The sequence below is a fragment of the Microcaecilia unicolor genome, chromosome 5 (genome assembly GCF_901765095.1).
Source record: "Microcaecilia unicolor chromosome 5, aMicUni1.1, whole genome shotgun sequence".
Lineage (NCBI taxonomy): Eukaryota > Metazoa > Chordata > Amphibia > Gymnophiona > Siphonopidae > Microcaecilia > Microcaecilia unicolor.
This window is the reverse complement of record NC_044035.1, coordinates 17,368,071-17,392,981: the sequence shown is the minus strand read 5'-3', so window position 1 is coordinate 17,392,981 and position 24,911 is coordinate 17,368,071. Positions and strand designations below refer to the sequence as shown.

Here is a 24,911-nt window from a genome sequence, read left to right as displayed (position 1 = left end):
TATGGTAAATAATAATTCAAATGAAAGTACTTGGATTTTGGATTCGGGGAGCACATGCCATTTAACCAATTGTAAGGATTTCTTTCAGGAAATGTGTCCAGAGGAAGGTATTCTTAAAACTGCAAACGCAGGGACTGCTAAGATCCAAGCAAAAGGTATTGGATTCTTAAAATGCAAAGTGTCTAATGAAGTTAAAGAAATTCCTGTAAGTGATGTCTTGTATATTCCCCAAGCAGTTTGCAATATGCTTAGTGTATCTACATTAGATAAGAAGGGATTTGTGATTCATTTTGAAAACAGTAAGTGCACAATCTCTAAAAATGATGAAGTGTATGCTGAAGCTTTTATGCATAATGATGTTTATAAGCTGAACATTTCAGGTGAAGCCTCACATATGGCGCAAGTAAGGAAGAATGATGGTAAATGTAGTCTGGAAATCTGGCACCGCCGCCTGGGACATCGTGATTCTAAGGTGATCCAGGATCTTTACAGTAAGCAACTGGCCACCGGCATTCAGATAAGTGCAGATGCTGGTAAAATGGAGAAATGCATAGACTGTGTTACTCAAAAAGGTGTGAGACCCTCATTTCCTGCATACACAGGAAATAGGAGTAATAAAGTGCTGGACTTAATACACAGTGACTTATGTGGACCGTTTAATATCCCATCATTGGGAAATAACAGATTTGTGCTAATATTCTTGGATGATTTCTCTAGATACTGTGTGGCCTATTTGCTGAAAGAGAAAAGTCAAGTCACAGACATGCTGAAGAAATACGTAGCCATGGTGAGCAATAAATTTGAAAGAAAACCAAAGGTTCTTCAGACCGACAATGGTGGTGAGTTCATTTCACAAAGCATGCGCACATTTCTAGAACAAGAAGGCATTCAGCATATCACAACAGTAGCTTATACACCAGAGCAAAATTCTGTTGCAGAGAGAAAATTTAGGTCACTTGTGGAAATGACCAGATGTATGCTGTCAGATAGCAATCTCCCTAAAAGACTATGGGGGGAAGCCATTCTCACAGCAGTGTACCTACAAAACAGAATGCCAACTAAAGGCGCTGAGCGCACACCACATGAGACATGGCATGGTAGGAAGCCAAACCTGTCACACATAAGAACATTTGGAAGTACAGCATATGCTCATATACCAAAGCAAAGAAGGCATAAGCTGGATTCCACAACAGAAAGGGGCATTTTAGTTGGCTATGCTCCAGGACACAAAGGATATAGAATTTTGAATCTGAAAACTGGCATTGTTGGCATAAGACATGTTACATATTTTGATGAAAACAAAAGGGTTGATAAAGGCTGGATTATCCCAGATGAGCCTTATCATCCAGAATATGAAATTAGAACCATAATAGACATGCCAGTGCATATAAATGCCATACCAAGGCAGATGTCTGAAAGCAACTCATCTGTATCTAACGAGGAACAGGCAGAGGAAACAGACACAGAAAGGATCATTGAAGAAGACAGTACAGTTGGAGAAGGGGAATCAATTGGAGAAGGACTCTCAGATTTAGAGGATGCGGAAAGGTCGGACCAACCTGTTGTCAGACGCTCATCCAGGGAAAACAAAGGTGTTCCACCCCCAAGACTGTCTTACCTAACAAAGTCAGCAGAAGCTCAAGAGCCCTTAACATGGGATGAGATTGAGAAAATGCCAGCAGAAGAAGCTGCTGAATGGCATAAAGCTGCACAAGAAGAAATTGATGCATTGGATAAAAATAATACTTGGATTCTTACAAAATTACCTCCTGGCAAGAAAGCTATAGGATGCAAATGGGTATTCAAGTTAAAAAGGAATGCACAAGGAAAAGTGGAAAGGTATAAAGCCAGATTAGTCGCAAAGGGATATCTTCAAAAATATGGAGAAGATTTTGATGAAGTGTTTGCACCTGTAGTGAAACACACGACAATCAGAACACTTCTGAGCATTGCAGTCTCAAAAGGCATGCAAGTCAAACACATTGATGTGAAAACAGCGTTTCTTCACGGAGATATAACTGAAGACTTGTACATGGAACAGCCAACAGGTTTCATAAATACAAAACAAAGACAGCTAGTGTGTAAATTAAACAAAGGTCTTTATGGATTAAAGCAAAGTGCAAAATGTTGGAATGATAAATTGCATGAAATATTGACAAATTTAGGATTTAAGCAAGGTGAAGCAGATAAATGTTTGTACACTAGGTGCACAAATGGACAATATGCATACATTTTAGCTTTTGTTGATGATCTGCTCATTGCAAGCGAAAGTGAGCAAGAGTACAAGGACATTGTAAAGTGTTTAAACCACAATGTTGAGATAAAAGAACTTGGTAATGTGTCATACTATCTTGGTATAGAAATTGAGAAACAAAATGATGGTTCTTATCTTCTAAGCCAGAAGCAGAAAATAAATGAGCTTATTGAAAGTTTAGGTATGCAAGATGCCCAAGTTGTAAGCACTCCCATGATCACTGATTTTCTGAAGGATGAAACAGTAAGAGAACCTTTACCAGATAACATCCAATATAGATCAGCCATAGGTAAGCTTTTATATCTAGCTACCACATACAGGGCTGATATAGCAAATGCAGTAGGAATTTTGAGCAGAAGGGTCAGCTCACCTACCAAATCAGATTGGACTGCAGTTAAAAGGATGGTAAGGTATTTAAAGGGTACCATTGATTGTAAATTAAAGATTTCAGCCAATAGTAATCCAAAACTAATATGTTACTGTGATTCAGATTGGGCAGGGGATCATTCTGATTATAAATCCACAAGTGGATATGTGTTTATGTATGGAAATGTACAAATTTCATGGGCCAGTCATAAACAAAGTATTGTGAGTTTGTCTTCTACAGAAGCTGAATATGTGGCCGTATCGGAAGCGTGCAGAGAACTGATGTGGATTGAAAAACTTTTGCTGGATTTTGGAATAGCTGAACAGAGACCAATCCAGATAATGGAAGATAATCAGAGCTGCATCCGACTGTCACAGAATGACAAGGTTCAGTCACGCACCAAGCACATCGCAACGAAATACCACAACGTGCGAGAGTTGGCGAAAGAAGGGGTCATCAGTCTACACTATTGTCACACCAGTGAGATGACAGCTGACATCATGACCAAACCGTTACCCAGAGAACATTTTGTGAATCTGCGTATAAAGCTTGGACTTTGTATGAATAAATAATTGCATGACAGTTATGCATGAGAAGGGGTTTGTTGGAATGTATTGTATTTTAACATGCATTGCCTGTCACCTATTATTTCTCTGTGATTACTCTGTGACCTCTGATGTGAATTACTTAGAGAGGTCACACAGCTATGCAACTTCCTGTGGGGGTTAGACACAGCACATGCAGCACATGGAGCACATGGAGCTCATGATCTCTCCTAACCTGAGAGGATCTATGGTGGTGTGAGCATCCATTACCATCTAAGCACATGGAAGGAGCTGATAATACAAATGTATAGTAATATGTATATATAAGCCTGTCTGATTATAATCTAACTACAAACTGTGAGTAAACAGATGTTTTGTTACTTCAACTTTAAAGTGACTCAGCAGTGAATTATTCAGGGGTGAATGAGAGAGAGATGAAGAAAGAAATTAACGTTTCTAAAGCTGAAGCTGTGTGTACTAAAATCTGCTAATTATTTACTACAAATAATCCAACACATTTCACAATCTCACAATACACTCAGTGAAAAACATAACATGCTGAGAAATCGCAAAATACTTTAATACACCCAGTGGCATAACAAGGGGGGGGTGGGGGCGGTCCGCCCCGGGTGCATGCCACTGGGGGGTGCCGTGGCACGCGCCTGTTGCCCTGTCTCCGATTTCGCAATTTGCATGTGTTCACTGCTCCCTCTGAGTCTGCCCCGGAACAGGTTACTTCCTGTTCCGGGGCAGACTCAGAGGGAGCAGTGAACACATGCGAATTGCGAACTCGGAGACAGGGCAACAGGCGCTCCACGGCACCCCCCCCCCAGTGGCGTGCACCCGGGGGGGGGGGGTCATTTCGCCGGGGGGGGGGTCGCATCGGCGATCCACCCCGGGTGTCAGCTAGGGTCGGAACGCCACTGAATACACCATCAAAGCTTTTTAACATTTACTTCCCCCCCTTCCCAACTCCCCCGCCCCTCCCCTTGCCCTGGATCCAATACACACCTTGCGGCCAGTAAACTTTCTAAAACTGCTATTACAGTAAATACACCTTCAATGCTTTAACATTACTTCCGACCCCACCCGACCCCACCTTTCAACCCTCTTGTTAATGTCACCTAACCGAAGCCTGGTAAAAATCCAAATCTTCCTCCCCCCTTCCTCCCCAATACCTACACCCCCACCCTACCACATCCTGCATGCTTACCCCACATCTTACGCGTCTATTCTCTCTGTATTACTCCATGGTAACTGGTTCAGGACTTGACTACGTGCTCTTGGAGATATATTATTTAGATATTGTTTCCAGATAACCAGAAACCTCCCTTGTCGCTTCGGCGACATTCTCGCCCCCCTTGATTCCCATAACATAAGTTGGTGCAGCTTATTCCTCCAATACCAGTAGGAGGGAGGCATGACCGATATCCAGTGATTGAGAATACATTTTTCCCCACTATACAAGCCTTACTTAAAAACATTTGTTCCCCTTGTGTTCCTGCCCCCCATTGTCCAACGATACTGAACATCATTCGTTCGAATGTGAGAACAACTGGGAATCTTAGAACCTTACTAAGAAATTTAACTAGTTCCCGCCAAAATAATTTAATATATCTGCATTGCCAAGTGTTATGCATAAAAAGTTGCACCCACCTGTTCACATTTTTGGCACTTGTCAGTATCTACTACCCCTGCGTGATATGCCCGCCGTTGGGAGAAGCATGCTCTGCGTACTGCTCTGAATTGACATTCCTGGAGTTCTGCACTGTGTATGACCCTTTGCACCTCTACAAGTGACCTCCTTACGAGACATTCAGATATTAGTTTCTGCGCGTCTTGGCTCCATCGTGCCGCTACCTCTGGCATCCTTCTCACTGGCTGCCCTTTCTCCAATTCCTTACAAAACCAGGAAACCGAGACTTGCCCAACTGCATCTCCCTCTAAGAAGTCTCTCAATTTCCTCCCAAAATCTAGCGATAGACCATCTTTCGAAAGACTCTGCACATCGTGAGCCAGTTGATGGTATGCCAATATCACTGCCGGTCCCCTTGAACATTTCTGTATAGTAAAATGAAATTTAAATGGAAAAGGTTAACTCAACGTTACTTTGTAGAGATCTTGATAGTCTATAATGGTTGATGGTATTGTAATAATTCACAGCCATGCAGATGACATGGGTTTAGTTCTGGACCCATTTCTGGTCTGTGAGTGGAGTGGAGACGCTGTAGGGAGGGTGTTCACAGTCCTGAGTGGAGCGAGTGATGGAGCGGGAGTCTCGGCTATAGTGCGAAGGACTCAAGGATCCGCTCTACCGCTAGGACCCATTTGAGCCTGAGATGAGCTGTTGTCTTGCGGTGCACGTTTTTAATGGATATTCGGTCATTTTTTGGTTTTGGTTTTTAATGATGATGCTCTCTCCTTTATGGATTTTTGTTTCCTTCCACTGCTCACCTTTACCCCCTAATTCTGTAAACGTTGCTAAAAATGGCGCAAGCGAATTTGGTGCATGCGAAATTTGCAAGTGCAATTTTATTGACTAATATGCTAATTAACCTCAATTGGCTTTTTAACAAGCAATATTGGAACTAATTAGATCTAATTGGCATTTGCATGCATACATTTAGGTGCAGGATCCGTGCCTCAAATTTACGCGTGATCTGAAAAAGGGGCTTCAGGATTGGGAGGGGGTGTTCCTAAAATTAATGCACGTCGTTATAGAATAACGGGTATATGCACCTAATGTAGGCATGCATATTTGCATTACGTTTCGGTTGATACAAATGGCTGCGCCTCAAGGGATCCTTTTACCAAGCTGCGGGAAAAATGGCCCTGCGCTGGTGGTGGGGGCCCTTTTTCCCATGCACTAGGGCCCTTTTTACCACAGCAGGAAAAAGCCCTCAAGACACACATGGCCAAGCGGTAAGAGAAATCTTACCGCGAGGCCATGCGGCGAGGAGCTCTTACCTCCACCCATTGAGGGTAGCGATAAGGGCTCCTGTGCTAACCCAGTGGTAACTGGGCAGAACACGGCGATGCCCAATTACCACCGGGTTATCGTCGCCCAAGCCATTTCTGGGAGTTTTCTTTTTCCCCTGGAAAATGGTGCGCGTTCGGGGTGTGACTACTGCCGGCGGCTGCGTTGGTCCGAGCGAGCGGTAAGCCCACATTGGGCATTGCTATTAGGTATACAGTACAGTACGTACTCTTTCTGATTTGCGTTTTTACAATTCTGTATTGGTCTTATTTTACAGTATAGTACGGTGATTCCAGTATGAGCACTCCAATCATGCTGCAGAATCTCTCTATATAAAAGGCAACACCAACGTTCTATGAAGCCTCCAGCCGGAAGTGTGAAGGGGGCGAGATATCCGGTTTCCCTATGAGTGTCTGCCCCGCCCTTTCTGTAACACAGTCAGTGAAGGAAAACAGCAGAGCACGAAATCAAATCACTGGCTCTGTAACAGTGAAGGACTCAGAGGGGGGAGGGGAGAGAGACCAGAGGGCAGGGACACACACACTCCCACATGCACACAGAAGAAAACCTTGCTAGCCCCCGTTTCATTTGCATCAGAAACAGGGCTTTTTTACTGAAGGACTCAGAGGGGGGAGGGGGAGAGAGGGCAGAGGGCAGGGGCACACAGAAGAAAACATTGCTAGCCCCCGTTTCATTTGCATCAGAAACGGGGCTTTTTTACTAGTGTGTTAATAAATACCTGAAATGAATTGTTTATCTATTTTCTTCTAATTTACTTTATATTTTCTGTACTTTAATTATAATAATATTCTGTACTTCTAATTCTGGAAATGGCGATCGCCACTACGGCATAATGTAAGCCACACTGAGCCTGCAAAGAGGTGGGAAAATGTGGGATACAAATGCAGAAAAAATAAAATAAATAATCTTTGAAAATCAGGCATGGCCTTTGTTGATGCATTTTTTAAGGGGTTACCATTGTTTTCCGTATTATCCAACTTTTCACTTATTCGACACTGGGCCCGTCCTGTTTACGTCGGATAATCAAGACTCTACCGCACCCTGCCTAAAAACTAAGCGGTTTGCAAAATAAAAACGTACATAAAATAATCCACATAAATATAACATTATAACAAAACATTCACTGATAAACCTTAACACGAGAAATTTCTTCTAAAATCATACAATTAACCTGCTATGTAACCACCATTATTTTCTTCTGGATGTTTCGTAACTTGCAGTGATGCAGTGCTCACCTTTTCCTTGCAGTACTTTCCTTTATGGACGGTTTGTGTTTTTTTTGCAGTGATGCAGTGCTCGGCTTCGGTGGATGTTCTTTTCCTGCTGGATGGTTCTTACAGTATCGGCAAGGGAAGCTTTGAAAGATCCAAGCACTTTGCAATCGCGCTATGCGACACCCTGGACATCAGGTCTGACAAGGTGAATAAATGACTGACTCCTCAGAGTGTAACGGAAGTAAGTACAGGGGAACCTGTTCAGAGGAAACAGAAATGAGACTTGGTGCGTTCACTTCAGCATAGTTGATTGCTATTCTCATCTCATCTGTCCCCAGTGGCGTTCCTAGGTGGGTGCGGTCCGCCCCAGGTGCACACCACTGGGGGGGGGGGGGGGGGTGCCGCGCGCGCGCCTGTCCTTCGTTCGTTCCATGCTCCCTCTGCCCCGGAACAGGTTACTTCCTGTTCCGGGGCAGAGGGAGCATGGAACGAACAAAGGACAGGCGCGCGCAGCACCCACCCAGCGGCGTGCACCCGGGGGGGGGGTTCTTTCACGGGGGGGCGTCCTTTTGCCGGGGGGGGGGTCGCGCTGCATCCGGGGGCGGGGTGCATTGGCGATCTGCCCCGGGTGTCAGCCCCCCTAGGAACGCCACTGTCCGTCCCTTAGCCCAGGGCTTCTCAGTTCTCTGCAGGAGGCACCCTAGCCAGTCAGATTTTCAGCATTAAAATTATAAATATGCATGAGGCAGGTATGAATTGGAAGGGGCTGTAACGTAAATATGCACATTTCTCATGCATGCTTCCAGCTGAGATTTGAGTTGCACCTCTTAGCAACTCTCTCCTTTAGGTTCCAGCCTGTTTCTTTCGTTTCCACCCATCCCTTTTCTCTGTTTCTCTCAGTAACAGAATAACACAATAAATGACAGCCCATAAAGACCAACACGGTCCATCCAGTCTGCTGAACAAGGTAGTTAGACGCCACTCTGTGCAGGCCCCAGTCACCCATTGTTAAACGCTGGTTGTCAAGTCTACATCATAAGAACAGCCATACTGGGTCAGAGCAATCTTTATTTATTTAGATTTTGCTCACACCTTTTTCAGTAGTAGCTCAAGGGGAGTTACATTCAGGTATCTGAGGCAATGGAGGGTTAAGTGAGTTGCCCAAGATCACAAGGAGCAGCAGCAGGATTTGAACCTGCCACCTCTGGATTGCAAGACCGATGCTCTAACCACTAGGCCACTCCTCCACTAGCAACATTCCATCTAGAATCTCAAATAGTAGCAACATTCCATGTAGAATCTTCAATAGTAGCCAACATTGCATTTATTTATTTAGATTTTGCTTACACCTTTTTCAGCAGTAGCTCAAGGTGAGTCACATTCAGGTACTCTGGATATTTCTCTGTCCCAGGAGGGCTCACAATGTAAGTTTGTACCTGAGGTAATGAAGGGTTAAGTGACTTGCCCAAGATCACAAGGAGCAGCAGTGGGATTTGAACCAGCCACCTCTGGATTGCAAGACCGGTGCTCTAACCACTAGGCCACTCCTCCATAATAGTCTATCTAACCCAATATCCTGTTTCCAACAGTGGCCAACAGGGTATTCCAGTGTAATATTTATGGTAAGGTTCTGAACGTGTTTTTGCACAAATTTGTGCATAGTGTTTTGCAGTTGAGCGATTGTGGTTAGTATATGCTTTAAGCAACCACTTTATACTTTGACATATGATACATATCTAATATCTAAATTTAATAAAAGGTGTTAATTGTGACTATTTTATTTTTACTTGTTTTTTTTCTGTGTTAGACAATTATGGATGTAAGCTCCACCCCTGGCCCCAGCCCTAACCCCGCCCCCTTTGGCCTCCCCAAACAGTTGGGCCACTGACCTCCTATGTTTAGGAAGCTAGCCAAACCTTTTTTAAACCCCTCTAAGCTAACTGCGTTTACCACATTCTCTGGCAGAGTTTAATTACATGTTGAGTGAAGAAATATTTTCTACGATTTGTTTTAAATTTACTACTTTGTAGCTTCATTCCGTGTCCCCTAGTCCTAGTATTTTTGGAAAGACTAAACAAGTGATTCACGTCTACCCATTCCACTCCACTCAGTATTTTGTAGACCTCTATACTGACTCCTGTATTTTTTTATCTGTGTAAAAGGTGACTGAGCCATCAATAATTTATCCTTACTATCTAAACTTCATAAATGAGAGCCTCCCTAACCTGTCCTGGTGATCTCACAACCAGTCCAGAAGGATGTGTACTGTGAATATACACAAAACAGATCTGCCTAGATGGTGTGCCTATCCAGTGGATATTTCTTGTGGGATTGCTGAATATTGGAGAGGAGGAGGGTCTCCAGGATAGGTTTGGGAACAGTGTTCTCTGTAGGGTGCTCATGTTGCTGGCACAGAAGTGAAAGAGTGGTCAGCTGCTGTTGAATAGGCTTCTGCCACTCAGCTACTGCAGTGGGGAGTGGATTCATGGTACTGCAGAGGACACAAGAGGCAGGGAAGAGCAGAGGCTGTTGAAGGAGAGCCAGGGGGAAAAGGAGTGGATGCAGCAAATGGTGGGGCAAGGGGGAAAGAGAAAAGAGGCTGGGGTAGGACAGATGGTGAGGAACGGGGGAGCAAATGATTGGGCAAGGACACGATAAAGGAGGGGTAAGGGGCAGATCCTGAGGAATGGGGGAGCACATGATTGGGCAAGGACACAAGAGAAAGGAGGGGTAAGGGGCAGATCCTGAGGAGTGGGGGAGCACATGATTGGGCAAGGACACAAGAGAAAGGAGGGGTAAGGGGCAGATCCTGAGGAGTGGGGGAGCACATGATTGGGCAAGGACACAAGAGAAAGGAGGGGTAAGACAGATGGTGAGGAATGGGGGAGCAAATGATTGGGCAAGGACACAAGAGAAAGGAGGGGTAAGACAGATGGTGAGGAACGGGGGAGCAAATGATTGGGCAAGGACACAAGAGAAAGGAGGGGTAAGACAGATGGTGAGGAATGGGGGAGCACATGATTGGGCAAGGACACAAGAGAAAGGAGGGGTACGGGGCAGATCCTGAGGAATGGGGGAGCACATGATTGGGCAAGGACACGAGAAAGGAGGGGTAAGGGGCAGATCCTGAGGAATGGGGGAGCAAATGATTGGGCAAGGGGGAAAGAGGACAGAGGGGCCAGAATCAGAGGGAAAAAGGGCAGGGAGAAGATGATGGGGAAGAGATAGGGGCAGGCAGCAGATGCTAGGGAGGAGGGATGCTAATGAAGGAGGAACAAGAGGCAGATATTGTAGACAATGCGCTGAAATCTTCTGCCCAGTGTGCAGTGGCATCCAGAAAAGCAAACAGGATGCTAGGAATGATTAGGAAAGGGATGCAAAATAAGACCAAATATATTATAATGCCTCTGTATCACTCCATGGTGCAACCTCAACTTGAGTATTGTATGCAATTCTGGTCGCCGTATCTCAAAAAAGATATAGCGGAATTAGAAAAGGTTCAGAGAAGAGCGACTAAAATGATAGAGGGGATGGAACTCCTCCCATATAAGGAAAGGCTAAAGAGGTTAGGGCTATTCAGCTTGGAAAAGAGGTGGCTGAGGGAGGTTATGATTGAGGTGTACAAAATCCTGAGTGGGTGGAGGTGAATTGAGTTTTTACCCATTCAAAAAGTACAAAGACCAGGAGACACTCAATGAAATTGCATGGAAATAATTTTAAAACAAATAGGAGGAAATATTTTTTCACTCAAAAAATAGTTAAGCTCTGGAAATCATTTGGTAACGGCAGTTGGTGTTTCTGGGTTTAAAAGAGGTTTGGACAAGTTCCTGGAGGAAAAGTCCATAGTCTGTTATTGAGATAATGGGGGAAGCCACTGCTTGCCCTAGGATTGGTAGCATGGAATGGGTTTCTGCCAGGTACTTGTGACCGGGATCGGCCACTGCTGGAAGCAGGATACTGGGCTAGATGGGCCATTGGTCTGACCCAGCATGGCTACTCTTATGTTCTTATATTTGTGCCTTACATACTGCATCTTCCTGTCTAACAATGAGATTTCTCTCATTCTTCCCATATCAGGTCCGAGTGGGGGTCCTGCAATACAGTGCCACAGCCTGGCTGGAATTTCCACTTGATGCTTACTTCACCCGACAGGAAGTGAAAAGAGAGACCAAGGAAATTGTGTTCAGGTAGAATTTCAGTTTCCTGAAAATATTCATTCTGTTACAGGCCCAAAAACGAAATATGGAAGAATCTGAGAAAATCAAATGAAATTAAGCTGGGGTGAAAAATGTTTGAGAAGGTACTGAAAGAACTCAAACATGAAATTGTTGATCTGCTGTTAGTGATCTGTAACCTGTTGTTAAAATCATCCATAGTATCTAAAGATTGGAGGGTGGCCAATGTAACGCCGATTTTTAAAAAGGGTTCCAGGGGTGATCCAGGAAATTATAGACCAGTAAGCCTGAATTCAGTGCCGGGCAAAATAGTGGAAACTATTATAAATAACTAGTAAAAATGGCCCGTTTCTGGCAGCGATGAAACGGGCGCTAGCGCGCAAGGGACTCCCTTTCCCTCCCCTTACGCGTGTCTCCCTGGTGGTCTAGAGGTACCTGTTCGGTGGGGGCAGGAAAGAAAGAGCCCCCTCTTTCCTGCCCGTAGCGGTGGTGGTAGCATCCTTGCTACATCGTGTGGGAGTCCGGCTCTCGGCATTTCAAAATGGCTGCCGAGAGTTGAAGTCTCGCGATGCAGCTTGAACTGTCGGCGGCCATTTTGAAACGCCGAGAGCCAGACTCCCACACGATGTAGCAAGGATGCTACCACCACCGCTACGGGCAGGAAAGAGGGGGCTCTTTCTTTCCTGCCCCCCACCGAACAGGTACCTCTAGACCACCAGGGAGAGACGCGTAAGGGAAAGGGAGGGGAGGTGACGGGGGGGGGGAGGGACGTTGCTGAGGGTGAGTGTGGTACCGTGGGCGTGGCGGGGCGGTAACTTCTAAGGGGTGGGGCTATGTGGGGAAAGGGGCCGGGTTGATGTGGACGTCCCCGTGCGTTAATTAGCCTTGTTTTCGTGTTGCGCCCTCGACGTCATCACGTGTGGCGCGAGGGCGGGGCATGAAGATGTTGTGTGGCTTCACCACCATGAAACCACGAACCGGTGTGTGAGTGACTTCAGTGACGTCAGTGTCCTCAGAACGTTGAGGCTGCGTTTTATTATAGTAGATATTTGTTTCTCTACCGGACTTGGCGAACGCCTTTACGGTACTACGTAAGCCACACTGAGCCTGCAAATAGGTGGGAAAATGTGGGATACAAATGTAACAAATAAATATAAATAATAAAATTACGGAACACAAAGAAAACATGGTTTAATGGGAGAGTCAGCAGGGGTTCAGCCGAGGGAAGTCTTGCCTTACCATTTTGCTTCATTTCTTTGAAGGCGTGAATAAACATGTCGATAAAGGTGAACCAGTTGAATCTAGATTTTCAGAAAACGTTTGACAAAGTCCCTCATCAGAAACTCCTGAGAAAATTAGAGTCATGGGGTAGGAGGCAATGTCCTTCTGTGGATTAGAAATTGGTTATTGGACAGGAAACAGAAGGTAGGCTTAAATGGTCATTCCTCTAAACCGAGGAGGGTGAACAGTGGAGTGCCGCAGGGATCTATACGGAAACCTATGCTAATTTAACATATTTATAAATGATCTGTACATCAGAACAACAAGTCAGGTGATTAAATTCGTCAGATAGACACAAAACTATTCAAAATTGTTAAAACACATGTGGACGGTGAAAAATTACAGGAAGACCTTAGGAAGACTGGATATCCAAATGGCTGATGAAATTTAATGTGGACAAATGCAAAGTGATTCACATTGGGATCCACCTTGGGAGTCAGCACCCAAGAAAAAGAAGGGGTTACCTTCAAAAGCTCATCAAAATATTACGTTAGTCCAATAAAAAGGCATCATCTTCTTTTTTTTCTTTTTTTTTCTATTTATTACCTTTAAAAGTGGACTAACACAGGTACCCTACCATTTTACTCAAGATATGGGTTATTTGGAAAAATGTTAGTGTGTCCTGTTTTTTCTGGACACTGTGAAATCTGACTTTATGTTCCACCCTATGCTGTCCATTATGATGGACAGCACAGGACAAATCCCTCCTCTCTGCTCCCTTCTCCACCATCGCCAACTCCAGGCTCCGCCCTTTCTGCCTTGCCTCTCCCTATGCTTGGAACAAACTCCCTGAGCCCATACCCAGAGCCCCCTCCCTGCCCATCTTCAAATCCTTACTCAAAGCCCATCTCTTCAATGTCACCTTCGGCACCTAATCATTTTACCTCTATCCAGGAAATCTAGACTTACCCAATTGGCTGTCTGCTCATGTTGTCCATTAGAGTGTAAGCTGACTGCACATGTTGTCTTTTAGATTGTAAGCTCCTTTGAGCAGGGACTGTCCTTCTTTGTTAAACTGTACAGCGCTGCATAACCCTAGTAGCGCTTTAGAAATGTTAAGTAGTAATTATGATGTTTTAATGTGTATTGTGTTCAGGGCTTTTTTTCAGGGGGTACTTGGGGGTACTGAGTACAGGCACCTTTTCCATTGTCTACTAAAGTTGATCCCGTGGACCCCAAGATTTAATGAAAGAGCTCAGGCTCCACACACCAATTCTGCCTTGTCATAGATTCTGTGACTGGTTGCAGGGGGCCTGGCTATTGTGGGATGGGTCCCTCAGTGATCACCCCCACCCCTGAAGGGTGGCCTGGCATACGAGTACCTGCAGCTTTTTTGCTAGGAAAAATGCACTGGTTTTAAGAATCCTCTTTTGTAAGGTACTGATGACAGCATTTTACTTTCATAGATCCCGCCTGTGCTCCCTTCACTCCCACCTTTCCTCTTTCCCACATGGAATGATGACTGCATTCTTCTCTCCTTGTCTTCTCTTTCAGAGGTGGGAGCACAGAGACGAGCCTGGCTCTGAAGTATGTCCTACGGAAAGGTTTCCCTGGTGGAAGGGACGCCTCTGTCCCCAAGATTCTCATCATTCTGTCTGATGGGAAATCCCAGGGCCCCCTGCTACCCCTGGCCCAGCAGCTGAAGGACAGCGGTGTCATAATCTTTGCGGTAGGAGTCAGATTTCCGAGGTGAGATGTTACATTTCAGAACACAGCAGGCCTGTACCTCTTATTTCACAGTGCATATATTGTCAAGATTGCCAAATTACATATGTGGCGTTAGCACTTTCCTGCACAATGTCAATTACATGCAGTGCCTACGAATTTCACAGGTCAGAAGTACCTGGCAAGATCCCAAAAGAGTAAAAGTAGATTCTATGCTGCTTATTGCAGGAATAAGCAGTGGCTTTTCCCAAGTCCATCTTAATAATGGCTTATGGACTTTTCTTTCAGGAACTTATCCAAACTTTTTTTTTAAGCCCTGCTAAGCTACTTGCTTTTACCACATTCTCTGGTAACGAATACCAGATTTAGTATTGCACTGTCCAATTTATATTCCGTTTTTAACCCAGAGGATGCAAAACGGATTACATATTAAGAGCACGCTTCACATTAGAAGGAATTTTACATATTACAAATTACATAACAATAGTTTACAGTCATTGACTGAAAAACAAATAAGTTTTAAGTGCCTTATGAAACAGAAGGTATGATGTAATGTGACAAATCTGAACAGGAATAGTATTCCCAGTTTTTACACTCTGAAAAACAAAAGATTGCTGCCAGACAGATTTATGACTAATATTTTTAGTCATAATATCTCTTGTTTGTCCTATTTGTCCATCCTAATTAGATTGTAAGTTCTGTCGAGCAGGGACTGTCTCTTCATGTTCAAGTGTACAGCACTGCATATGTCTAGTAGCGCTAGAGAAATGATAAGTAGTAGTAGTAGTAGTGTTTGGGATTCCGGAATCTTGCTACTCTTTGGGATTCTGCACGGAATCTTGCTACTCTTTGGGATTCCAGAATCTTATTTGTCCTGTTTGTTTGTCCTAATTACATTGTAAGCTCTGTCAAGCAGGGACTGTCTCTTCATGTTCAAGTGTACAGCGCTGCGTACGTCTAGTAGCGCTAGAGAAATAAGTAGTAGTAGTAGTCTTTGGGATTCCGGAATCTTGCTACTCTTTGGGATTCCGGAATCTTGCTACTCTTTGTCCTTATCCCTTATTTGTCCTGTTTGTCTGTCTTGATTAGATTGTAAGCTCTGTCGAGCAGGGACTGTCTCTTCATGTTCAAGTGTGCAGCGCTGCGTACGTCTAGTAGCACTAGAGAAATGATAAGTAGTAGTAGATTTCTTGACAAAATGAAGGATCTATCATCCATGTTGTTATTACGTTGCACTTCTAGTAGGATAAGGAAGTAACAGAAAAGATCAGAACTATCAGTACATTCTTTGGGTTCCGGAATCTTGTTACTCTTTGTCCTTATTAGATTGTAAACTCTGTCGAGCAGGGACTGTCTCTTCATGTTCAAGTGTACAGCGCTGTGTACGTCTAGTAGCACTATAGAAATGATAAGTAGTAGTAGTAATTTTTCATTGATGGAAAATCCAAAGTTAATCTCCGACCAGTTCTCAAATGAGACCTATTAACTGGAAGTGTTAAAAGCTGCCCAATAGTTTCCAAACTTTTAGTCCATGAAAACTTTTGTAAACCATGAAAGCTAACTTAAAATATATACAAGACTCTACTTTAAGCCAATGAGTTTGTTCAAGGATGGAGCAGTTTCATGAAACTTTCCCAACTTAAAAATTAACCTTGGAGCTGTATTTTAAACAACTGCAACTTTCTCCTTAATTTTAAAGTAACAGAGCAATATAAGGAGTTGCAATAATCTTAAATGAGGAATTAATATAGCGGGGACTCAAGAAAGATCTTATAGCTCTTAAACAATGCAGATCTAAAAAGAATTTTATAACAAGTTCATTAATCTGATATTCGAAAGTCAATTTCGAGTCAAGGATCATCTCAAGAACTCTAGATTTTCCCTCAAATTTCAGAGATACTCCCATGACTGAATAACCTCAAACAATGAAGCCTGCTGTAAATCTTCGAACCATACCAACTTTGTTTTCTGCATATTTATTTTTAAAAATTATGTACCACCTAATACCTGAGTGGTTTGCAAAAATCAACATACATAATTATATCATACATACCAATCCACATTAAGGGAAATGGGACTTGATATACCACCTTTCTGTAATGTTTACAACGACATTCAAAGTGGTTTACATATTATATACAGGTACTTATTTGTACCTGGGGCAATGGAGGGTTAAGTGACTTGCCCAGAGTCACAAGGAGCTGCAGGGGGAATTGAACTCAGTTCCTCAGGATCAAAGTCCACTGCACTAACCACTAGGGCTAGTTCTAGGGCGGAGGTACCTCGAGAAGAGAGTTCAGTGTGGCGAAGAGGAGTCGAGGGTTGGAGCCAAGGGAACTTGTCAATTGGGTGAAGTAATCCTGTTTGGCAAGTGAAAGGGCAGACTGGAAGGAGTTAAGCATGAATTTGAAATGAATGAAGTCGGCAAGAGTGCGGGATTTAAGCCAAGAGCATTCAGCAGAGCGGGCACAGGAACGAAAGTAGCGGATTTTAGAGGTTAGCCAAGGCTGGGGTTTGGTACACCTAGTAGGACGGGGCATGGGAGGGGCAAGAGTGTCCAGAGCAGAGGAAAGAATAGTATCATAGGAGGAAACAGCTTCATTGACAGACTTAGATAGAGTGGCGGTAGAGAAAAGGTTAGAGACACAAGAGGATAGAGTAAGGGGGTCAATAGCCTGAAGATTTCTAGATGTGGGGATTGAGATTGGGTGGGATCGGGGAGGAGGGTGCTTAAGTGTGAAGGTTAATAGGTGATGGTCAGAAAGGGGGAGATTTGAGGAACAGAAGCTGGAGGGAATGCAGTTAGAGGAGAGGATAAGGTCGAGACAGTGACCATTTTGGTGAGTGGGTGCAGAGGAACACAACTGAAGATTGAATGAGGACGCTAAGGCAAGGAATTGGGAAGTAGAAGAATCAGAGGAATTATCAACGTGGATGTTGAAGTCACCAAGAATGAGGGACGGAGATGAAGGTTCGAGAAAAACAGAGAGCCAGGCATCGAAGTCAGTGAGGAAAGAAGAAAGGGACTTATTGGGGGGGTCGGTAAATGACCACAACTCGGAGTGGCGTCGGGTTGACTAAGCGGATGGAATGGACTTCAAAGGATGAGGAGTATTGTCTTGTATGTACTTTGTTTAGTGTCTGGTTTATTTTATTTATTGGTAATCAATAGAAATAAAACGAAATAAAACCTGGAAAAGAAAATAAGATGATACCTTTTTTATTTGGACATAATACATTTCTTGATTAGCTTTCGAAGGTTGCCCTTCTTCGTCAGATCGGAAATAAGCAAATGTTGGTAGATAACAGTATATATGAGCGAAACATCAAAGCATTCCAGTGACAGTCTAACAGGATGGGGGTGGTTTATTTATTGTTAACTACCTTGATGTTAAATGAAAGGCGGTATACCAAATTTTGCAAACTCAATACAATGAATAGATGCTTCTCTGAGCTCTGTGTCATTGCTTAGCTTTGCTTAGGTGTCAGCCTTGTGTTTTGCTGCGTAGGTGGGAGGAGCTACACTCTCTGGCCAGTGACCCCATGGAGCAACATGTGCTATTTGCAGAACACGTGGACGATGCGGTGAACGGGCTGTCCAGCACGCTGACAAATGCCACAGTCTGCAGCGCGGTGCCCCCAGGTAACCATGCAAGACTGCACACATAGAGGTGGCCTCGGAGAGTGAGAAACACGGTGAATAATTGTCACGTTAGAAGAAAAAAAACCACGCAGTGAAGTACATGGTGTGCATAGAGATTTCGCAGTGTCTGTGGTAGTCGCATGCGGCAGCCTCCCGAGGACGCAGCTGTTGTCCCTTGGCTTCATTGTATCCTAGGAGCTGTTCTGCCTTCTTTACAGTGTTCTGCTGCCAAATTTGAAATGTACAGTGGGAATATTAATATTATGTTCACATAAACGCAGGGCCACCGAGAGGGGGGAGGGGGGGCAAATTTCTCTGGGCCCGGGCCTCCAAGGGGGGCCCGGCGCTGGGGTCTCTCTCTCTCTCCTGCTCCTGATGGGACCCAAGTGATGGAGTCCCGACAGGAGCAAGAGAGAGAAAACTCCGGCACTGGGCCCCCCCCTTGGAGGCTGAGGAGGACCCGGAGCTTCCTCCAGCACTGCTCTTCTGCCCATTGCTGAGCTGCTGCTTTTCATCTCAGGCACGCATGCTCGGTTTTGAAACCCAGCATGCCCCGAGAGGAAAAGCAGCCTTAGGGGGGCTGGCAGTCAGCACTGGATGAAGACGTCTTCTGCTGGCGGGGCCTCGGGATCCCTGCCAGCCAACTTATTTCAATCCTGTTGCAGCAGCGATTGGGGGGGGGTGGGCGTGGCAGCAGCCCTGCCCCGGGCCCAGTTCAGTCTCTTGGCAGCCCTGCATAAATGTACTGAATTTTTAATTAGATTGCTCGCGTTTCCAGACCTGAGTTCAAGTAAGTTACGTTCAATTACAGTAGGTTTTTTTTCGCTAACAATCTTAAATATGTACCTGAGGTAGTGGAGGGTGAAGTGACTTGCATGAGATCACAAAAAAGCATCAGTGGGAGAAGCAGGATTTGAACTCTGATTCTCCGGCTGCTGCTCTAATCACAAGGCACAAGGCTACACCTTGGTCTTATGTGGTTTGCTGGGGACCCAGTGATTTTATGAGGAGGGTGCTGGATGGTTCCGTTTAAAAGCTGCAGATATTCACAGGTTAGCCATAGTTTACCCAGAGGGTTCCTCCTCAGTAAGCGTAGACTGCCCCGAGAGTTCCTGAAGCGTGCTTGCAGAGTACCTCCATAACACCGAGAGAGGCCCTGATTCTGTAATAAGGTACCGCCTATGTGAGAAGTGCAAAAAAGCATGCATTTTATGAAAGAAACATACGCACCTGTGTGCTGATAATTTGAAATAGATTTAAACACATCTTTGCTGGCTACAGGTTTCCCTTTGTTCATTTAGGTGACTGGCAACTGGAAGCCAGCAATGCAGTCAAAACACACGTTCCAAGCGCGAGGCATCTCATGATACATGATATCTGTGCACAGGATGTGCTGGTCTGTGAGTTTTGAACATGCTCAAGGCTCTCACAGGCTGGAAGAATTTAGTGGTGGCGGCAGTAGGTGGAAGAAGGCGTCAGGAGATGGAGAGGATGCTGAGTACTGCCAGAGTAAGAGAGGGGAGGATTTTGGTGCCGGGGAAGGATGCAAGGGATATGCTGCTGAGGGAAGAGGCAGGGGAGAGGATGCTGGGGAAGGGGAAGAAGGTAGGAAGGAGATAGAGGGGTGGGGGTGGATGTTGGCTCCTTTTGTGCCCTTCTGCTGCCTCTGCCACTGCGGGCCACTGCTGCTGCTAACTTGCAAAAATTGTGGCCTTACTAAAAAAACTTTTGTGGTTGATGGTGGTGCCGACCGCTTAAATATGTTTGCAAATATATCTGGGAGTTAAATGTATCACTCGGACTGATTTATTTTACAGGAGAATTCACGTGGCTATGATAAAAGAGCCTCAAAACATGAACAAGTGTCTGCTGGAGAGGCAGGTGCAAAAGCCAAGGGCAACCCCGTCTCAAATCCACACCCCTCTAATCCTTCTCTTCCATCTATACTGCTCCAATTTTTGATTCCCTTTTGCATTCGTACCCCTCCAATCCCCTACCCCTGCATCCAGACCACTCTGATCTCCAATCCCCTTGGCATCTATACTCCTCTGACAGCCCCCCTCCATATGGAAATCCCTCTGACACCCCCAGACAAGCATTCCCCATCCCCGCCTTGACTCCACCCTCAGCTCTTACTAGCAGTCCCTGGTGTCTAGTGGGGAGCAGGAGTGAGTTCCCGTTGCTCCTGCTCCATTGACATCCTGGGTTCAAATGGCACCTGTGACCCCTAGTAGTAGTCTTGTGATACTACTGCTAGAGGGTCAGGCTGCCATATAAAGGGGTAAAATTAAGGGGTGAGGTGTCCTAGTCTAGGGGTGGGGGTGGTTGAAGAGGGTATAACATAGTAACATAGTAACATAGTAGATGACGGCAGAAAAAGACCTGCACGGTCCATCCAGTCTGCCCAACAAGACAACTCATGTGTGCTACTTTTGTGTATACCCTACTTTGATTTGTACCTGTGCTCTTCAGGGCACAGACCTTATAAGTCTGCCCAGCACTAGCCCCGCCTCCCAACCACCAGCCCCGCCTCCCAACCACCGGCTCTGGCACAGACCGTATAAGTCTGCCCTAAGCTATCCCTGCCTCCCAACCTCCAGTCCCGCCTCCCACCACTGGCTCTGGCACAGACTGTATAAGTCTGCCCTGCACTATCCCCGCCTCCCACTACCGGCTCTGCTATCCAATCTCGGTTAAGCTCCTGAGGATCCTTTCCTTCTGAACAGGATTCCTTTATGTTTATCCCACGCATGTTTGAATTCCGTTACCGTTTTCCTCTCCACCACTCGCGGGAGGGCATTCCAAGCATCCACCACTCTCTCCGTGATATAGATGCGAAGGGGATCAGAGATCGGAGCAGTTTGGGTGGAAGGGGAATTGGAGAGGTACGTTGCTAACAGGGAGCGAGTGTTTTGCAGTGATTCTGATTCACAGTCATAGAGGGTGTTTACAAAAGTTTTTGTATATTGAGAACCCGATGCATTGTGTATAGAGAACCAGGTCAGGAGCCTTTCAGAGGTAAGGAAGGTCTTTAACACCTTGGTCTTTTGTGTTCTAAACAGGATGCAAGATCAAATCGCACCACTGTGAACGGAAGACCCTGGAGACAATGAAAGAGTTAATGGGGAACTATATGTGCTGGAAAGGAGCTAAAGGACAGAGACATGGTCCTGTCTCCACAGCCCTGTGTCCCTTTTATAGGTCAGCTTGGCCCTTTCCCTCTGTCTTAGCTTATCTTCGATGGTTTGGACCTATCTGGGAAGCCTGAGTCAGTTCTGTTTGTCAAGTACTTCTCTCCCATTGCATTGTGGGACTTGTAATTATTGTGTCATAAAGACAGCACAGATTTATAAATCCCACAATGCAACTTGTTCCTTCTGAGCCGTCTGATAACGTGATGCCATAGGGCTGGTGGGTTGTGGTTAAACCAGAAGTGAAATAACCATTTAGAAATAAGAAATATTGATATGTAAATTAACTGGGGCTGCAATTAGTACTTGTTATGATATAAGGGAAGAAGGAGCCAGAAGCCCAGGGGCTCCTTTTTAAAATCATTTTTACATTGGAGAGAGGGATAGAAGGGGAATGGCTGCCACAGGGCAATTTTTAAAATAATTTCTAGTTCTCTTTTGATTGGTTCCTTCATTGACAGCTGTCAGTGGATGGGCCAATCCCCTTCCAAAAATCAATTTGGACAAGATTGGTTTCCAATCTCTATTCAGAACTGATTTCTGAGTGAGGATTGGTCATTGCATTGACAGCTGGTAATGAAGGGACCAATCGCATGAGTTCAATTAAATAAATGAAGGAAGGAAGGGGTGACCACATACATCATTCTGAAACCTGACCCCAGTATATGTACATTTATTGTAGATACCTTGAAAACCCAACTAGCTGTAGGTTCCCCTAGATGAGTTTGGAAAGTCCACATCTATAAAATTGTAATTTTGGTGGCCTTAGACATATTGAAACTACAGTCCCTAGAATCAATGAGGGTAAAAGACTTTACACCTAAGCACTAAGGATTGGCTTTATGGATGGTCAGATTTGGTATTTAAATGACTCCTGGACTGAGCCTCTTGTTTTTTAACACATTTTCTTTTCCTTGTATCTTAGCTGGAAAAAGGTTTATAGAAGACACCCAAGCAAGTGTTACAGAACTGTTTGTCCAGGTACGACTCAAACCCCAACTCTTTCTTGGTTTTTACATCCTACGGTCAAACTCGGAAAGAGAACAGAATCAAAGGGCTACTTCTGAGGTTAATGGATGGAAGGGTGCAGTGCCAGAGCTGGTGGTGGGAGGCGGGACTGGTAGTTGGGAGGCGGGTATAGTGCTGGGCAGACTTATAGGGTCTGTGCCAGAGCTGGTGGTTGGGAGGCGGGGATAGTGCTGGGCAGACTTATACGGTCTGTGCCAGAGCTGGTGGTGGGAGGCGGGACTGGTAGTTGGGAGGCGGGGATAGTGCTGGGCAGACTTATAGGGTCTGTGCCAGAGCTGGTGGTTGGGAGGCGGGACTGGTAGTTGGGAGGCGGGGATAGTGCTGGGCAGACTTATACGGTCTGTGCCAGAGCTGGTGGTGGGAGGCGGGACTGGTAGTTGGGAGGCGGGGATAGGGCTGGCCAGACTTATACGGTCTGTGCACTGAAGAGGACAGTACAAATAAAAAAAAGTAGCACATATGAATTTATCTTCTTGGGCAGACTGGATGGACCGTGCAGGTCTTTTTCTGCCGTCATCTACTATGTTACTATGTGACTAACGTGCAGTCTTCCATTAACCTCAGAAATAGCATTTGTGGTTTGTCCTTCATTGTGCTGCTGCGTTCTTCACTAACCTGTGGTCGAATGGTGGAAAGACCGTTCCCCAGTGGTTGTCACCTTTCAAGAGCCTTTAAAATGGTGCCTAAATTCTTAGATTCTTTTTTTCTCATTTGCATTCTTTCTGCCTGTTGTCTCCTGCTGCTCAATCCCCCTCCCAATAAGCTCAGCTATCATGTCGGTGCCCATATGTTTCTGCTCATTGGTGAAAGAGAGGTCAGCCATTATTTATTATTCCAGTGGTAGGATCATGGCTGGAACGTGTCCTGATGCTTTGCTGCTCTAGGTGTATCTACCGCTGTTGCCCCTAAACTCAAGTTGGAGCATGGAAGCTGTAGCTTGATTTTCTATTAAATATCCTTTTGCGTTCTCTCTTGCTAGTCTGGTCCAAGTCTTGAGATTGACAGTTCATCACAGATGGGAACCGGCTATACTGAAACGCATCAGGGGCAAGAAACCACAGCCTGTCCTCAAACTCAGGCCATTCTGAGTTACAATGGTGCCGATATTCAAAGGAAATAATGTTTTTTGGCCGCCGGTGAAAGTATAACTTTCTTATGTTACTTATCAGTGGAATTTTAGTTACAATATGGATATTATCAAGCTGAAAATCCATCTAAATGGCCTATTCCTATCCATGTAGTCAAAGGGCAGGGTCATGAAATTATTTTTTGTGTGAAGTATGCTTGTGTTTCTTTCCTGTCTTATTGATGTAGTTCCTTTCCTTTTTCTGTTTGATTTTATTGTACACTGCTGCGTTCTTTGAAAAAGGTAACCAGTATATCAGATTTAATAAGCTATAAACTATTCAGTTTATAGTTTATTAAATATCACCATGATCTCAATCTGTGCATCATATTTAGGCCAAATAGCGAGAAGGTTGCTAGGCTGTATAGAGAGAGGAGTGACCAGCAGAAGAAAGGAGGTGTTGATGCCCCTGTATAAGTCGTTGGTGAGGCCCCACCTGGAGAATTGTGTTCAGTTTTGGAGGCCGTACCTTGCGAAGGATGTAAAAAGAATCGAAGCGGTGCAAAGAAAAACTACGAGAATGGTATGGGATTTGCGTTACAAGACGTATGAGGAGAGACTTGCGGACCTGAACATGTATACCCTGGAGGAAAGGAGAAACAGGGGTGATATGATACAGACCTTCAAATATTTGAAAGGTATTAATCTGCAAACGAACCTTTTCCGGAAACGAGAAGGTGGTAGAAGTAGAGGACATGAAATGAGGTTGAAGGGGGGGCAGACTCAAGAAAAATGTCAGGAAGTATTTTTTCACGGAGAGAGTGGTGGATACTTGGACTGTCCTCCCGCGGGAGGTGCTGGAGATGAAAACGGTAACAGAATTCAAAAATGCGTGGGATAAACATAAGGGAATCCTGTTCAGAAGCAATGGATCCACAGAAGCTTAGCGGAGATTGGGTGGCAGAGCCGATGCTGAGAGGCGGGGCTAGTGGTTGGGAGGCAGGGCTAGTGCTGGGCAGACTTCTATGGTTTGTGCCCTGAAAATGGCAGATGCAAATCAAGGTCAGGTATACACATAAAGCAGCACATTTATCTTGTTGGGCAGACTGGATGGACCGTATAGGTCTTTCTCTGCCGTCATCTACTATGTTACTATGTAAATGGATAGTAGCAGTGCTGATAACTGCACAATATGTATCTTTAGTATTGTGGACTGCACATGTGAAGAGTGTTTCTATAACTGGGCACACACAATTTGGGTGCCCCTGACATGCGTTGATGTTCAGAATACTAGCACTTAATGCATGTCAGTCTAGTATTCTGTATATACTCTGATGGACTGGAAAGGGCTTCGACAGCAACTGGAGCCTGAGGACAGTGGTGGGCAGACATTTAATGGTCTGTGTCCTGCCAATAACAGACAGATAGGCTGGAATGGGCTTCAACAGCAACTCCAGTAGTTGGAACGTAAGCACAGGGCTGG

General features: G+C 44.9%; 1 protein-coding gene across 2 annotated transcripts in view; it reads left to right on the top strand.

The window, feature by feature from the left end:
• Window positions 1-24,911, top strand: part of VWA2 (von Willebrand factor A domain containing 2) — an 84,965-nt gene that overhangs the window by 42,281 nt on the left and 17,773 nt on the right. For both annotated transcript variants that reach the window (XM_030202687.1, XM_030202688.1), the window contains exons 4-9: window positions 7,450-7,583; window positions 11,456-11,565; window positions 14,329-14,523; window positions 18,009-18,142; window positions 21,205-21,343; window positions 22,259-22,314. In XM_030202687.1, coding sequence (XP_030058547.1) covers window positions 7,450-7,583; window positions 11,456-11,565; window positions 14,329-14,523; window positions 18,009-18,142; window positions 21,205-21,343; window positions 22,259-22,314 — 768 coding nt within the window. The remainder of the gene's footprint in view (window positions 1-7,449; window positions 7,584-11,455; window positions 11,566-14,328; window positions 14,524-18,008; window positions 18,143-21,204; window positions 21,344-22,258; window positions 22,315-24,911) is intronic.